Source organism: Meleagris gallopavo, chromosome 1, assembly GCF_905368555.1.
Source record: "Meleagris gallopavo chromosome 1, MGAL_WU_HG_1.1, whole genome shotgun sequence".
NCBI lineage: Eukaryota > Metazoa > Chordata > Aves > Galliformes > Phasianidae > Meleagris > Meleagris gallopavo.
Genome location: NC_139404.1, coordinates 107,731,564 through 107,749,339, shown reverse-complemented (window position 1 = coordinate 107,749,339; position 17,776 = coordinate 107,731,564). Strand labels below are relative to the sequence as shown.

Sequence of the window (17,776 nt, the reverse complement as noted above, 5' to 3'; positions counted from 1 at the left end):
CTCAGGTGCAAGACCTTGCATTTGGATTTGTTGAACCTCATGAGGTTCACCTGGGCCCACTGCTGGATCCTGTCAGGTCTCTTTCTGGATGGCATCCTGTCCCTCAGGCATGCTGACTGCATAGCACAGCTTGGTGTCATCCGCAAATGTGCTAAGGGTGCACTCAGTTTCCCTGCTGGTGTAACTGATGAATATGTTGAAGAGCATCAGTTCCAGTACTGATCTCTGAGGGACACTACTCATTACTGATCTCCGTCTGGACATTGAGAAGAGGTGGGACCTGACACTAGCAAGGAAACAGCCAGACTGGTTTGCTCCTGCCTCAAGAACTTAATTCATCTCTGAAAATCACTATTTTTTTCCAGTCCTAGGCTTTCTGGCTTCCTCCTGCTCTTCCCGTTTTCTCTCCATTCCCAAGATGATTTTGAACTCTTGGCCCCAACTCTTCTACCTTTTCATTTGACTCCTCCAGACTGTCTCCTGCTGATGTACCCTTCCCTCCCCAATGTACAGCCTAAGGTCCTGCTCATGGCTGCCTGTGAGTCAGTGATAGGACATATTGCAGTTACACAGATGTGGGCTGTCATAAGCTGAATGCTGTGCAAGAATTGCCCCAAGGAAACAGTGCGCTCCAGTGCCCGATCCTGACAATGGCCTGATCCTGACAGTGATGTGCAAAGAAAAATGGTAGAAGTGCCACTTGAGTCCTGCCCATGAGGGAAAACACCATTGTACACCAGGAAATGCAATCCAAATGTCATCTTTCATCCAGGCCTCTTTTAATCATGTCAGGTGTTTTAAAACATTTATTACACTCCAAGCTACCATGCCCACAACAGAAATTCTGCTCCCTTCTCAGCCATTTGGAAATAACATGGAGTTCAAACACGATGTTCAGCTTTCAGCAGAGGTTTGCTGAGAGATGAACAAAGCACTGAAAAAAGGGATTGCAAATGTGGTTGGCAATGCCCTAGCCGAACTGCTGCTTCAGGAGGGGATTTTCCTGAGATATCAGCAGTGCTGAGTTGGGCCCAAGTGAAGTGCTTCAGAAGTCCCCTGAACCCCAGCCGTTCTACATTATCTTCAAAGATTTTGAATTGTGGGAACAATTTTTTTACTTTTCCTCCTGAATACTTTCTTTCCACCATAGCTATAACCATCTTTCTTGTGTCACAGCCATGTAATTTCCACATGGAAGTGACTGCAACCTCAGTTTCAGCAAATGCAATGCAGAAGGATTATTTACCTGAGATCTGCCCAGTGGCAACAGGTATCACTTTGTATGGAGACCTGGAAGAGTCGGAGAGGGTTGATGTTAGCATGCTGAGATTGCAGCTTGCATTTCACATAGGCATTCTCTGAGAAATATCACTGAGCTATAAAATATCCTGAGCTGGAAGGGACCCACTAGGATCACTGAGTCCTACTCCAGGCTCCACACAGCACCAACAAAAATCAGACAATATTTCTGAGAGCACTGTCCAGATGCTCCTTGAACTCCAGCACTGGTGGCCGTGCCCACAGCCCTGTGCAGCCCGTTCCGTGCCCACCGCCCTGTGGTGCAGCCCCTTTCCCTCACTCCCAGCTGCGCCTCCCCTGACACAGCTCCATGCCGTTCCCTCGGGCCCTGTCGCTGTCACACAGAGCAGAGCTCAGCGCTGCCCCTCCGCTCCCTGTGAGGAGCTGCAGCCGCCATCAGGCCTTCCCTCAGCTCCTCTGCTCTGGACTGAGCACAGCGAGGGGCCTCAGCCACTCCTCACACACCTTGCCCTCAGACCCTTCACTATCTTTGTAGCCCTCTTTTGGACAGTCTCTAATAGTTTAATGTCCTTATGTTGAGATGCCCAGAACATGGCATCATTGTTTGTGATGGCAGTGACAAGTAATGATGGAATACACAATGAAATAAGTAAAAGCAAATGTGGTAACTGCAAGCAGACAGGGTGAAAATAAAAGTGCACAGTTGAACAAGCAACGGGAAGCCAAGGAGAAAAAGAGAAAGGGATCTGAAGAAAGGAAGGGCTGACGCCAGAATGTAAGAGGCCCAACCTCATCAAAGACTTGTGCCTTCACTTGCTGCTGAAGTCATTGTTGGTCCTAACAAAGCAACAAAGGCGCTGGGAGCCTTGACAGCATGCGGAGTGGAATGGGAAATGATGTTCAACATCAAATAATTAAAAGCACAATTTTTTTCTAACTATAATTTCTACTTTAACAATAAGCAAAAATTTTCAAAACTAGCTGGCGTCAGCATTTTGAGTTAGCATTCAGTTCTCCCTGTCAACTTCCCCTGGAGAGCTGCTCGCCTCGTGTTCCATACAAGAGGCATCTGCAACCCAACACTCATTTTCCCTTGGGCATCACCAAGGGTAACCTGAAGAGCGGGTTACCATGAGACTTACCTCTCTGAGTTTGCAGGCATCGTCGGATCAATGGACACCATGCAATTATCTGCCGTCAAGAGAGAGATGGTTGTGTTCCTGAAAAGTATGTTCCAGAGATCTTTATTTGAGCAAGAAACACTGGCTGAGATCTTGTGCTGCTGTGTAGTACGTGTAGCCAGCTTCCCCTATGCTATGTTCCTGACACTGCCCCATCCACACTCTAACTTGGCACACGAAGGGTCAGAGTAGGTTTGATGTTTCACCCATTTCATTTACCAGAGATGTTTTTGGGAAAACGTTGTATGATCATCTTTGATCTCAGAGAAAACTTTGCTCCCTGCCAACTTGTGTATGCTGTTGACTCATCGACTAATAATTTCTGCTGGAAAGCTATGTTTTGTGATACATCGACTCGGCAGCTATATATTGACTCACACTACATAAATGACTACCAGTTTTTAAATTATCTAGTTACTCCCTTACCAAAACAAACAAAACAAATGTCTTGCTGAATATGGAGCCTTTATTTTCATCCTGTGCTACGTGTGATCTCATAGGCTCACATGTAAGCCTTGGATGTTTTCTTCATCTCCAGGAGCCTGATTACAACGAACAATTAAAAGTTTTTACAATCAGGGTGGTGAGGCACTGGCGCAGGTTGCTCAGAGAGGTGGTGGATGCCCTATTCTTGGAGACATTCAAGGTCAGGCTGGGCAGGGCTCTGAGCAACCTGATGTAGCTGTAGGTGTCCCTGTTCATCACAGGGGGCTTGGACCAGATGGTCTTTAAGGGTCTCTTCCAACTCAAATGATTCTTTGATTCTTTGAAAAATTGTGGAAGATTGTGGAAGTCCTGTGATGAAAATAAAAGGCCAGATATGCTGGGAACACTGAACTCATTAACAATTCTGACCACCAAACAGTGTTTCCTGGTTGATGGTGTGGAAGTACTTGATATCAGAGGCAAACAAGAGTTATTAAGGTCTCTGATTCAAATTGGAAGAAAAAGAAAGGATAAAGAGAAAAAAAGTACTGACGCAGTCTACGCAAATTCCAAGTCACTGCAGACTCAGAATAGACTACAGACAATGTTATCTTTCAGTCCCAAGCTGGAGTCATGCAAAAACAAAACAAAACAAAACAAAACAAACACGATTAAAGGATTATTTTATTTTCCCTGTTTTTCGGTTTGTTTTTTTTTCTTTTCTTTTCTTTTGGTATGATAAACCTGTACGTACAGAGGTAAACAACATGGCTCATTGAGCACATGTTATCAGCACTGCTCGAGGTCACCAGTGGACAGCAGATACTCTCTGGTAAGGGTGGGGTTGTGACATGGCTGGGGGGACCACCATCCCTTATTCTGTAAAATGGTTCTGAGGGGATGTTTTTTTACTATCTCGTATCTGGGATTAGAATCACAGAATCACAGAGTCATTTGAGTTGGGAGGGACCCTTAAAGGCCAGCTGGTCCAGCTCCCCTGCTATGAACAGGGACACCTACGGCTACATCATATTGCTCAGAGCCCTGTCCAGCCTGGCTGTGAATGTCTCCAGGGATGGGGCATTCACCACCTCTCTGGGCAACCTGTGCCAGTACCTCACCACCCTTTTTCCTTATATCCAACCCAAATTTCCTTTCTTCTAGTTTGAAACCATTTCCCCTTGTCTTATCACAACAGATTCTGCTAAAGAGTCTGTCCCTTCTTTCTTATAGCCCCCCTTTAGATACTGAAAGTCCGCTCTCAGATCACCTCGGAGCCATCTCTTCTCCAGGCTGAACAGACCCAGCTCTCTCAGCCTGTCACTAGTCTGTAGTGTATTTACATAGCACCTCCCCTATGAGGACAGATTGAAGGAGCTGCGGCTGTTCAGCCTGGAGAAGAGAAGGGTCCCGGGGGACCTTATAACAGCCTTCCAGCATCTACAGGGCCTGAAAGGGGCCTACAGGAAAACTGGGGAGGGACTTTTTATAAGGGCAGGTAGCAACAAGACAAGGGGAAATGGCTTTAAACTGGCAAGGGTAGATTTAGACTAGATATCAGGAAAAAATTCTTTACTGTGATGGTGGTGAGACACTGGAACAGGTTGTCCAGTGAGGCTGTGAATGCCCCCTCCTTAGAAGCACTCAAGGCAAGGCTGGATGGGGCTTTGAGCAACCTGATCTAGAGGGAGCTGTGCCTGCCTGTAGCAGGGGGTAGGAACCAGATGATCTTAAAAGTCCCTTCCAACCCAAACCATTCTATGGTTCTATGATTTAGTGGCAGTGTTTCTCACTGGTCTCAGGTTCTTTACTTAAAAATCATGTTTTATAAGTATGATGGTGTTTCAGTCTCCAGGGACAAAAATGTAGTGTTGGGGTATGGGTATAATTGGTAGGTGCACAGAGCCTGCATATGCTCTTGGCTAGGCTTCTGTGCTGCCTGTAATTTCTGTAGAATAGGCAACTAAACACTCACCAGGGCTTTGTGCACTTCTCCAGCTGGGTTCTCTGCACAGCCCCAAATTATTCCAGCAGTCTGGAATAAAAGAGAAGCCTGGAAAGCAGGTAACCAGACCATTTGGGGCCCAGCTTTAAACTGTCCCTAGGAGTATCAGAGCAATAGTGAAATGCATGTGATAAATGAGAGTCTTACCTTGGTAACCCTGTTGCAATGCAGAAGAGGTCCATGATATCCCTGGAGTTGCAGTATTTACTGAAGATCACCTTCCAAACCAAACAACAGAAGGAGAAAAAAAAAATGGCAGAGGAGAGAAAAGACAATTAGTTCCCAGTGAGAGATGAACCCTATTTAGGCTTGAACTGGGACAATTTTAAGGCTAATCCTATCATTTTAATTATCTGATCTGACTCGTGAGCTGGAATAATTCTCCACTCTAGCTTTAATACCTGTGCTCCATTTTGATAAAGGAAGAAAGCTCAGGAGACCTAATTGTGCTGCTCTGAAGCAGAGCAGTAATGTATGACGACTGATGGCAGAAGGTATCTCACAATGCAGATGAACTGCAGGATGTCAGCAACCATAGATTTAATTAAGCAACGCCCTGGATTTTGAAAGTGACTTTGTTTGATTTAAACATATATCTTCCAGATATAAAGAGCATAAAAGTGCACTATTATTTGGACCAAAAAATTACTCCACCAAAAGCTTGCTGTAAGCAGAAGAGAGCATTTCCCCCCACTCATGCCCAGTTTCCCATGGTCTTTCAGCGTTCCTGATGCAATGTCAGAACTCACACCTTAAAAGGCCAGCAGTGAGACTGAGAACACAGCATTCACTTGACACTCAATGATATGATCCTACGCTCCTGGTAGCACAGAGATGTCGTGATGCCCAACCCAGACCTCTGCTGCTCACAGAGATGAAGCTGCAGAGGGAGAAGGTAGGATGCTCTGCCAGCAAGAAGGGTGGGTGTCTATTAATTGCTTGGGAAAATGTGAACTCCAGGAGTTTTGGAGGCAGCACCAAGCCCATGAGAGGCTGTGCTACAGGGAGCATGCTTTCTGATGCTTTCCTCTGCCCGTGCACACCTCCATGCTGTTGTTCCAACATGAGCTTTTCTGGCTTCTTGTCTCACTTACCACTCAGTTCACCTTACCCTGACTCTCATACACCCACACAACCAGCCTGACCTAAAGCTCTAGCTCTGTGCCCACCTATAACCCTGTAAGAGTATAGGCTGAGATTAATATGAGCTTGCCTTTTGGAGCTAGAGGTTTATGGAAACCTATCTCACCATCTTTCCTACTGAAACACTGGAAGAATCAAGGCAAAAATGCAATGTCTGGCCGCCCTGACTCAGTTCTGCTGTGCATGAGATGTGATTCAACAAACCCCTGTTCTGATGCTGGCGCAATACTTCAGATCTCACTTTGCACTGGCAGTTAAAAGTCCTATTATTTTTCAGCTGGGCATCATTAGCTGGGTGACACTGATCTCCTCAAGAGACAGCTATGACCGATACAGAAGCACACACTCACCTTCCCTGTTTCCTGACCCAAATGAAATTATAGTAGGTAATTTATTTACACTGTAAACTCCAAGGCAATTGATTGCTAGTAGTTAGCGTTTGTTAGTGAGGAAATGGGTGGGATTAATGTCTGGGTGTGTTCTAAAAGGTTGTCCTAACTATTTCTGTAATTGACCTTTGTTTTTTAAAATATAGTAACTATCAAAGCAATAAAGCAGAGCTAATCAGGTTCAGATAGTATGGAATCCTGCTCAGAGCAAAACACAGCATCCCATTGGAGTGTTAGCTGCTAAAATTGGCTGATGGAGTGCTGGGAAACTGCCCCTTTACCAACAACTGGTATCTGCAGAAGTGGAGCAGATGACGTTAATTGTATCTGAACACAGGGTAAAGGCGATATGGTGGGAGTGCTATTTGAGGTATTTGGTATTGAGGTTTCTTTTTCTGGAAATCAATTATTGACTGGGGCAAAGAAAAAGGTTAAAAAATATATATTTTAAAAAACATTAAAGGTAAAAAAGGCAACCTGACTCACAGAAAGCAGCAGGAGCTTTCAATGTACTGAGGAGGAACATCAATGCCCCCTTTACTCCATGCAATAGTGAAAGAGTGGGAAGCAAAACAAAGACTAGATATTATTTTCTAGATTATGAGCTATCCTTTTACGTGCTATATATCTTTCCATATTTGACATTTCTCTTTAAGTTTACTAAAAGTGGATTTGTGAATAACCCACTGTACTTTGATACTCATCTTGGGGTGTAAATGGTTGTTTCCAGCTGTTCCTTTTTTCCCCTCCTAATCACAGATCATATGCTACTAAAGTTCTCTGCTTTTGCAACCTGCTGAGCTTTCCTGACCAACTTCCTTCTCTTTTAAAACAAAGCAGACAGCCTTAAACATTTCCCAGAACTGTGCAATTGTTCCTGTTATTGCCTGCATGATTATGTTCCCAATAAAGCCAATGTCAGTTGTGTGTGTCTGTGGAATACAACTGGAATGTATTTTGGACAGTGCTGTGTACTATTGATGGCTCCAGCATGGTATAGGAATCCAATTTGCCTCAAGTCCATTACCATAGCAGGGACATTAGCACCATGAAGCCAATACAGTGACATATGGCTTGTGGCTGTACTTGAGCCAGCTAGGACATACATTTTTTTCCTATAATTAGAGAAGGTGGTTGTCCTGCAGCTTTGAGGATAGTCAGCCCTCTTGGCCCCGGGTGGAGAAGTGAGCATCTTCTTCAGACCCACAAAGATAGCAGATGTCCTGGAGCCATTGCTATTTGGCCCATGTCTCCATGGTGATATTCGACTGGCACTGGTTATGGTTCTGACTCAGGTTCACAGTCAGTGTTGAGGGACTTCACCACTCTTCAAGCCTGTCGCAGCTCTCTCTGACCCACAGTCCTTGTCTTTATTAGGTCCTTGTTCCTATCCTGGGTGGCAAGCCACTGTGATCAGAGGATCACAGAACATTCCAGTTAAGAATGGACCCAACAGGGATCATAGAGTCTAACTCGGGCTCCACACAGCACCAACAAAAATCAGACAATATTTCTGAGAGCACTGTCCAGATGCTCCTTGAACTCCAGCACAGGTTGCCATGCCCACAGCCCTGGGCAGCCCATTCCATGCCCACCTCCCTGTGGTGCAGCCCCTTTCCCTCACCCCCAGCTGCCCCTCCCCTGACACAGGCCGTTCCCATGCCATTCCCTCGGGCCCTGTCGCTGTCACACAGAGCAGAGCTCAGCGCTGCCCCTCCGCTCCCTGTGAGGAGCTGCAGCCACCATCAGGCCTCCCCTCAGCTCCTCTGCTCTGGGCTGAGCAAATCGAGGGGCCTCAGCCGCCCCTCACACACCTTGCCCTCAGAGCCTTCACCATCCTCATAGCTCTTTGACATCCCAGAATCTCAGTCCCTGCAATAACACCCAGCACTGGAAGATACCACTGCTTTGGGCAGGACTGAGACCTTGCTGTGGAGCTCAATGGAGACCAAAGGCAGGAGACGGCATCAGTTTATAGAGCTCTAGGGTTATAGGGTTTTTACATGTTTCCCCAGAACATGCATCAGAAAAGTGCAATTTGACACAGGTCAGCACAATGCAAAGAAGCCAGGGCTGCAATTGCTGATATACTTCTGCAAGGAAGAGTAGAGATGGGAACCCCAATATTGTCATTTCAATAACTCTACACCAAGACCAAGAAGTCGCCACATGATCTGAGCGGGTATTACACTCTGTCTGCTTTTGATGGTGGTGTGAAGCAAAGGGGGAAAAAAGAATAATGAATAATAACTGAGGCTTTTTGGAGTGGAAATAAGATGTTGATGAAGCATGTAGTAACTGTGAAGTAGAACAGTGTGGCTCAAGAGTGATGCATGCTTCCCAGCCCAGGGATCCTTTCTGTGGGCTGAAACTGGAGACTGCTCTCTGTGCTGGAGAAAGTTCTGTGCTTTTTGGAAACTCTTCCTCTGATAGGTCATTCTCTCTTGACCCATAGTATCCACTTCTGGCACAGGATAAGGATTTTAAAACAAGTAGAGATTAAGACTGCTGGTATCTGTCTGGCTTTCTCACTCAAAGAACTTGTTTAATATTAAGGGTCATGATGGAGATATCAGTATGGGACCACAGTGCTCACTCTATGACATACGAGTTTACAACTAATCACATTATATTTTGCTATGAGATAGGATGAGTAAAAACATGGCCTACAAATCCAATTTCTGCTCTATATTTGATCCTGAGAACAGTTAATCCTCTCTCTACACTGCAAACCCTGTCTAGAGTGTTATCCTGTCCTGATCTATTGTTGGTAATTGACTTTTCCAAGTATTTAACCAGTATTTGATTTTTTTTTACTATACTAAAACTCCTCAGTGAATAATACAGGAACATTTTCAAAGCCAGTCTATCCCCAGTGTGTGATCTCAATTGCTTTTGCTTGCTATATTCAAGACTTTTAGCACTTGCTGGTGCTTTTTCATTTCACAAGGAGAGCACCCTTTCAGGGCTGAAAAAGTGGAGTTAAAGCAATCTGAAATGATAATCTTTGACTAATGAGACTGAAAGATACGTGTCAGAGAAGAGTCTGGTAAAACTCAGTTATGTATCGCACATGGACTATGGAAATCGGTGTTGTTTCTGTTACAGCAGCTTTCATGGAGGATTTCTAAACAAGACAGAGGGCTGATGTGAATCTCTCCAGCATTATTTGTTGTCCATATCAAAATGAAACAGAATCCAGAGCTATTAGATAACACTCTGAAGAAATCATTGATGAAAACTGATTTTTCAGACTTGTAAGCAAATAGATCTTCCTCAGAAAATAGTGATAATAGAGCATCTACTTTATCAGGCACTGTTCCTGATATTCAGCAGAAGCCTTACCTAACATCTCTCAGGCTTTCTATTTAAATTCAGATACAAATATTATGAGTCCAGCTACCTCAAAGATATGTGTATTCTTTTTTTCTTTGCAATAATTAACAGCAGATATTTGTGAAATCTCTCCATTTTTCTGAGCTTCAAATGTTAGACAGTATTAAAAATAGTTTGCCAGCTTTGCCATCTGTTAGATGCTCTAAGAAGCTTTACTAAGAGGGGAACAAAAAATAAGTGTGTGCGTGCATAGGCCTGTATGAGAAAGAAAGAAAGAAAGAAAGGAAGAAAGAGCAAGGGCCCTTGGCCAAGAATCCAAACAAAAATAAAAACTCGCCCTGAACTCTCCAGATTCTGTCTGTGTTAGGCAGTGAGGAATGTGGCAGACTTTCACTGCTCAGAGCTCATCATAGAATCATAGAACTCTTATGTGTAGGAAAGGACTTTTAAAGACCATTTAGTCCAACTCCCCTGCAATGAACAACTATATATGACACCTATAACTAGACCAGGTTGCTCAGAGCCCTGTACAATGTCTCAAAGTAAGACTGCTCCACAGCCCCACTGGTTTGCACCTAACTTTCAGCTGTGCAATGTCTGGACATCATTCATTTCACCATGGTATCTAAGTGAAATGTACAATGGGATTCATCTAACATAACTAAGTGTCTACAGGCGAGGTGTCTCATCTATGTTGCATGGCTAGACACTGAGTCTAAAGAATATTGTCAGTAGAAGAAGAGGGAGGACCACGTAATTCCAACGGGAAAATCAGCCCATGTGTCTCTAAAATCCAGTTTAAGACTGGATGAATCATCCTCTGGAGATACCACCCTCCTCCCCAGTGTCTGTGGGGGAACTCACATGACTAACTTGGAGTAGTCACCACCGACTTTTAGATGACTACAGTTTAGGTTTAGGTAGGGTGATTCCTATTGGTTTTCTGCTTATGTACATTGTCCTGAAATGAGAAATAGAACTCAGGCAGAACTGAGGCATGTGGCTATGTGGTAAGTCACGGTTCCCATCTTTTATAACATTTCTGAACAGAACGCTATGGGAAAGGAGGTCTTTCTTTTTAGGAAAGAGATTTTTTTTCTTTTTAGGAAAGAGAAAATGTTCATGACGCCATGGTATGATGCAGTCTTGGAAGTTCATTGAGAGGGATAGCATGGCAAAGGTGGGCTCTGTCACTACAAGGAAGGATCTCATTAATTTTTTGAGAGTACGTAGAGAAAGGAAGTTACATTAAGGAGAACTTTTTGCAATCTACTCACTATACTAAGAGACATATTGTCAATATTCAGTCTTTCAGCACTAATGACAGAATGCAACCAGGAACAAGCAAGGCTGATTTTGAGAAGCTGAGCTGAAGTTTCTTGATATTTATAGCAGACATAGAAATATTTCAACCTTTGACAAGTAACTGAAATGTTCATGCTCTAGCTTCTATTAACACGGAAAGGGCACACAATAGCTTCTAATGGAGTACTAAAGCACAATTAACCCTGTAGCACTCTAATGCATTAGGCTCAAAATATTTTGTAAACTAGGTAATAAGGCTGCTTTGGCACCAGATGTCCTCAGAAAATGTGAATGAAGCTAGGCTGCTTGTTTCAAATTTATTCACAAAAATAATGATGTCTGACATTCCGGCATGGTTAATAATAAGGCTTTTAGATGTGTGATATAAGTCATTACAGCAAGGAAAAGCAGTGAGAGGTGAAAGGCCAGTTGGTAGCTGTTGAGTTTAATGGCAAAGGTGCTAGAAACAAAATGGTTTCTTCTTGTTTGTACTACCCTGAGCATGTGAGGAACATATGTTGGTATGGTTTGCTTGTCCAAAACCTTGGCTGTCACTAGCAGTTAAACTTTTGCAGGAGGATGGACTGCACTACCATTAGCTGGGGAGGACAGAAAGGAGAGGAAAGAGAAAATGGCCTCCAATATAACATTTTATGCCATTTTTCAAAAGCCTGTTCGAAGCCATTTTTATTTTTTCAAATGTTTACGTACTCCTCACACTCCGTAACATGCTGGAGTGAGAGACACTGCTGTTCATTTTTGCTGCTTTACAAGAACATCCAGCAGCTGCCTTGGACTCACCAGGGCCGGCTTCAGTTGCAGAGCCAGCATTGGTCAAGAGTGCTGGCCAGGCTCTGGATGCACTACATCACACCCTCCACTGCCCACAGAGACCTGTCAGTCATAGAAAAATGGCTTCGGTCCCACAAGTACATACTGAAGTCTCACTGAAGAGGCTACAAAGGGTTTTGGCATTGGAGGAACCTGTGAATGACTTGCCAAGAGAATCACGGGGAATGTCTTGCAGCAATTAGGGATACAAAGATATTTAATGGCCTTGAATTGATCATCAAGCCAGTATTTTTCTGCTGCATTTTGTTTTTAATCTGAATTCAGTTTGGCGCGTTAAAAATAGTGCAGCAAGCTTTGGAAAAATCTGTTGGGTTTGCTGGAGTCTAGGCATTTATACCATAGTGGCTGTTGCTCTAATTAAAAAGAAAAGCTCACATGACAGAAACCATTCCCATGCACTGACATTTCAGTGCAACAACCACAACACCAAAACACAATCTTCGCTTTGTTCTCCTCTTCATGTGTCTCAGGCCAAGAGGAGCGAGAGCTGTGGATATCTGTGTGTGCTGCTCTACGGGTTTGCATGGTAGACACAAGGAAAAGTACATTTTTCTGAGGAGGAGAGAGCTAATTACTCTGCTCGGCATCCAGAATGACTCAGTAAGCCAGTAAAATGGCTCCAAAATTCTTTACTTGCTTTGTGAAGGGGAAGAAATACCACTGAGTGATTTCCTTGACTCTTTGACAAAGTCAGCGGTCCTCATTTTTCCAGTTCATTCAGGCTCTGTACCCATTTGACTTTCCATCCTCGTTTCAAATATGATGTTGATTAAGACATTGGAAACAGAAATCCTCTCAAGCATTTTCTCAGAGCAACTCCTCACAACCAAGCGAGTAAAGCCACCACCCTTTGACATTTGGAAATGAGAGCCATGAAGCCACCCACCTGGGAATGTGGCCATTGGCTGGCTCTGCTCTCATCCCTTTAATCTCAATGCTCAAAACCAAGTACTCCCCAGTAGTTTCCATGTGGAAAAGAAGAAATATATATATATGTGTGTGTATATGGGTGTGATTTTCATGCTAATAGACTTTTAATACAAAACAGTCAATAGGAGTTTTTCTTTTAAAAGCAGCCAAAGGGTTAATGACGTGAAGGAAAATAAGACTGCAGAGCCACAGCTGGTGGCTTGCTGGAGTTTTTCAGACTTCTCAGCGGGTAGACTGGGGGTTGGCTGCTCAACCCCATCTAGTGGCACTCTGGGACTGAGGAGAAATCTCTGTCTGCCACGGTGCGGTGAAGTCTCCTTATCTTCCATGAAACACGGGTACCATTCCTCACTCTGATGTCTTCTTGGAGTTCTTGGAGATTGTCCTGGTTGGAGCAGGCCTGGCTGTGCATGAGGGGGACATGGATGTGTTTCTTTGGTGCATGAAACCTTGGATGTGCATGCACAGCACAGAGGAATGTGAGTGACCAGGGAAGTGGCATAGGAACTTTTGTATATCTCTGGGAAAGAGTATCCTTTAGAAACAGATAAATCTTGTAGCACTGATTCCCCCAGGTGTGCGTAGGCACTGGTGAGACACTGATGAATTACACTGAAACCCCATTTTTCATTCAGCCCTGAGAACAAATGGCCTCTTTGAAGCAGTCCTGTGCAGGGCACCGGCTCTGTAGCACTGCAAAGCCTTTGATCTCCCTCCTCAAGCAGCCTGGCAGGTCTCTTCCCTACGCATTCACTGCTCTGCCTCCACCATGGGGCCTGTCCCGCGTCCCTCGGCCAGGACACAGCCACCATCATCCTGAATCATAGAATCATAGAATGGCCTGGGTTGAAAAGAATCACGATGATCATCTAGTTTCAACCCCCTTGCTATGTGCAGGATTGCCAACCACTAGGCTGCCCAGAGCCACATCCAGCCCTCTCCTGGTGGATGCAGAAGTCACCCCTTGCGTCATAGGCTCTGACATTGATAATCCTGCCCTGTTTGTCCCATGGATTGCATTATTCAATGCCACCAAACTCTCCTCCAGCTCTGACCATTGCAGCAAAGCACTAAACCACATCCCTTTGCCCTCCCCACTGTGCCTCTCTGGACCTGATGACACACAAACCTACTTAGCTCAGCTCAGCGCTTGCTGCAGAGCATTTCCCAGTGCTCATCTGCAAAGTGTAGGCTCCCAGTGGTGGCGGCCACCCTCTGAGCCTGGGGCGTCCCTTCCTTTCCTCCAATGCAGAGGGCAAACAACGACCTCTAAAGTCAGCAGCGTGACCTGAGGTCACACGATGTGGTGGAAACATGTAAATTCACTCGTAGTAATGGCTGCCCCACTCCTGTAGCATGGGCAGCCCTTTTACAGGGCTCTGCCAGACCCAGCAAGCCAGCTGCAAGTTGGAGCTGAGCCCTTTCAAACTCAGCAAGCCCTGCTCTAATGAAGCTCATACCTCATTACCGGCTCAGCATTGATTTAATGAGTTCCCTTTAGAAGTCTCCAATACCGCATTCCTCAGAAGATTAAGGGCTGCTTTTTGTCCTAGCTGATGTTGTTACCGAGGAGGCATGAGGATCAGCGCTATGCCCTGCTTACCCCTGGGTGAACCCCATTTAAGCAGTATGTTTACAGCAGGAATCCTTCCAAACACTGCACAGATGGAATTTCACATCTGACAAAAGAAACAGATAATGTTTATCAGGCCAGAAAAAAAAATAATACTTAACACTGGCTGGGTTTGGATTTGCTTGCTCATGTGCTTTGGTCTCTCCTGTGTTTTCAGTGACAAAAGTACCCTCCAGAGAAAGGCTCTGAGAAATGCTCTTGTTTATAAATTCATCCCAGTGGAAATGACAGCCAGTGTGATTGACTGACACCTCTGGAAGACACTCTCACAGCACCAACCTCCCCAGAGCCCTCTTTCTGATGGTGGTTCCATGCAATGAGGCTGCAGGGGTCCCCCAGGCAGTGACAGGGGACTGCAGGGGCTGCTAGCTCTGCCTTTGCCTGGATACACTGATACAAGAGAGAGAAGGGATGAGGAAGGGCATCTTTGCTGTTTCTTTTTAAAGGAGCAACAAACAGCACAGATGTGTGAAAGGAACTCCGAGCAGGAGCACCAGGGATCAGGGCTGGAATTCTGCAAGTCAGAGCTGAGTTGCTCGTGAGCCTCTTGGTAGCTTTTGCTTTGTTGCATGAAAGGCATTTGCTTTGTGGCCAAGGAGCTGTCGGCAGAAAGAAGGAAAAGAAGACGGACTTACAGGAATGCCAAAGCATTTTTCTGTCGAAAAGCTGTGGTCTCTCTCCTGAATGGCGTGAGCTCTCTCCTTCAGCCAGAACACACTTCCCCCACAACTTCCCCTGTGCCGTGACCCTTGGCTAAGCCAGGTGGGGAACGGGAGCTCAAGATCCTATTAACATCTACCGATAGTGACAAACGGTTTCACAAGTGCAGCAGGGGCTCCCGCACCGCTACCGCACGGCAGCACCCGGCACCTGCCTGCCCTGTAACTTCTCCCTAGGAAAACTCAACCCCCGGGTAGGCAGTCCCACACATCTCCGTGCCCTCCAGCATTTCTCTGCAGGCAAAACTTTGCAAACTATCGGGAGGCTGCTCTCGGAGAGGGATCCCGCACCTCTGCCAAGATCCTGCCAGCCGCAGCGGGTGCTCACGGGCTGCCGGCTGCCCCTTCCCCTTTTAAATAAAAATCAGAAGCCTCTCTAGACCCCCCCCCCCTTCCCCCCCTTTCAACAGAGGCTGAATGCATCACGCGTCCGACTCTCCGTGCAGGAATAGGGCGAGCGGCACACGCACCGCCTGCACCACCGCTGCGTCCGGAGACGCCGCTCTGCGAAAAACAGCGAAAGTACCTTTTGAATTCTTCCATCAATATCCAAATAAATACACTTGGGCCGGTAAGTTGAGGAGGCAGATCCCATCTTGCTACAGTTGGGCTTTTACTGGGCTTCCCACCAGAGCAGAAAACAAGGCTTATCCCACGAGGCTGAGCCACCGCTGCCTGGCAGCTCGGTGTCCCCGCTCCGCTGTGTCCCACGGCACTCTCATTCTGGGAAGGTCCCTCCTCTAACGTGCACGCGTTGTTTGTGCCCGTCTCCCCGCCACCTCCTTCCCGTGGTGCTCCCCTCCGCATCCAGCTGCCGTGGGCAGGAGGGGCCGCGGCTCCAGAATGCGTCCATTTCCATGGCAACAGCCCTTTTTGGCATTCCCGTGGCACACGCCAAGCCGAATGGCACTTATTGATGGGGGGGAGACCTCCTCCATCAGGGTGCTGAGAGGCGTCATTCATTTGTGTGTTGAGACAGGGTCATAATTGCTAATTAGTGCTGACACTTGCAGTGAGCTCCTTGCAGGCTGGAAGCAGGCTGGAGGTACCCTTAACCACCCGCTGGGACTGCCTCCACCAAAGCCATGCAGTTTGATTTCCACATCCCTCCTCCTGTCATTGTTAGATGGGAAGAGAAAGATGGAAAGGGAAAGCTGTGGCCATACAGTTGTGAGTTCCAAAAACACAAAGGAGACACAAAGCCCGTACTCTCTCATGAAGGAATGGGGGAGTGCGAAGCAACCTGGGAAGCACATCCAAGGCATAGCCAAAAAGCCAGAGGGGAGCAAAGCACATGATGGCCAACCCTCTGAGAGGACACCTAGTGTCATCTGCTGTGTGTCCACACCATTCTGCTGTGTCCATGCTCGCTGGCAGCTGGAAAATCAGCAGTGATAATGTTGGGTCACAGAGGGGAGAGGACTTGGAGACAACCACTCCTCTGCCCTTGCATGACACAGGCTGTGAGCACAGTGTGGCTGAGTTGCTTTTTCTGGAGCCATCACCATTTTTTTTCTGAAGCTTTCAGGAAAGAGCCCTGTAGGGCTATTGAGAATCCCACCAGCTATCCCAATGGCTATCCCATCAGTTATCTCACTTGCTATCCCATTGGCTATCCTATTGGTCATTCTATCAGATATCCCATTAACTATCCTACAAACTATGTCACTGATTATCCCATTGGCTATTCCATTGGGTATTTTATCAGCCGCTCTCTCCTTTTTTTTTTTTTTTTTTTTTTCTGTTTTGCTTCTCTTGGGATATTTTTTTGCCACCATGAGTCAGGGCTGCTAATGACTGAACTGCTGGTTACAGCAGTACGAGCTCCTCCATCACGTCTATGGCAGAAGCTGACTTCTTCAGTTCAGCTTTAACTCTTTTCCGTACGCCTATGGAAAGTGTAGGACTTTCTGGGAATGGAAATTTTTACTCGCTTCTTTGCACATTTCTTTTATATGCTGTCAGATTTCCACAGGTCCAGGTCTGGAAATGATCATATTTGATGCTAATTACAGATTGCTAACACTGAGACTTTTATATAATCTGTCTATCTGGACCTCGAAATCCTGTATTTGAGCCCTCACCATGTAGCAGTTCAGTTCCTCACCTTGCTCTCAGCTCCAGCTCCATTTCTTGGTCATCTCAGCAGCTGCAATCGTGCCCATGGCCCACTTTCCACAGCAAAGCCCCAGAGACATGGGCTGACAGGCAACTGCAGCATTTTTTGACATGGCTCGTCTGGAGTCCAGGATGTGAAATACACAGTCTCATGGGCTGGACGTGCAGCTTTTTTCACTGTGGGTACAACCTTGTTCTTTAATACAACAATGCTGGCCACCACAGCGATAATGAGCTCTTTACTATGCTTACAATCATTGTTAAATTCTGGTACCAATGGTTCTTGCTTTTACAATTATAGAATAAATGGATTGGAATGGACCCTTAAGGGTCATCTGGTCCAAATTGTTTGCAATGACAGGGACACCTACAGCTACATCAGGTTGCTCAGAGCCCCATCCAGCCTGACCCTGAGTGTCTCCAGGGATGGGGCATCCACTGCCTCCCTGAGCAACCTATGCCAGCACCTCATTGGCTTG

At 45.9% G+C, this 17,776-nt stretch overlaps 1 protein-coding gene across 1 annotated transcript in view; it reads right to left on the bottom strand.

The window, feature by feature from the left end:
* Positions 1-15,923, bottom strand: part of PDE9A (phosphodiesterase 9A) — a 43,083-nt gene extending 27,160 nt beyond the window's left edge. The window contains exons 1-4 of the mRNA XM_085209072.1: positions 15,706-15,923; positions 5,020-5,090; positions 2,403-2,480; positions 1,247-1,290 (exon numbers count right to left, since the gene is read on the bottom strand). Of these exons, the coding sequence (XP_085065198.1) occupies positions 1,247-1,290; positions 2,403-2,480; positions 5,020-5,090; positions 15,706-15,774 (262 nt within the window). The 5' untranslated portion in view covers positions 15,775-15,923. The remainder of the gene's footprint in view (positions 1-1,246; positions 1,291-2,402; positions 2,481-5,019; positions 5,091-15,705) is intronic.
* Between the last annotated feature and the right edge of the window lie 1,853 nt (positions 15,924-17,776).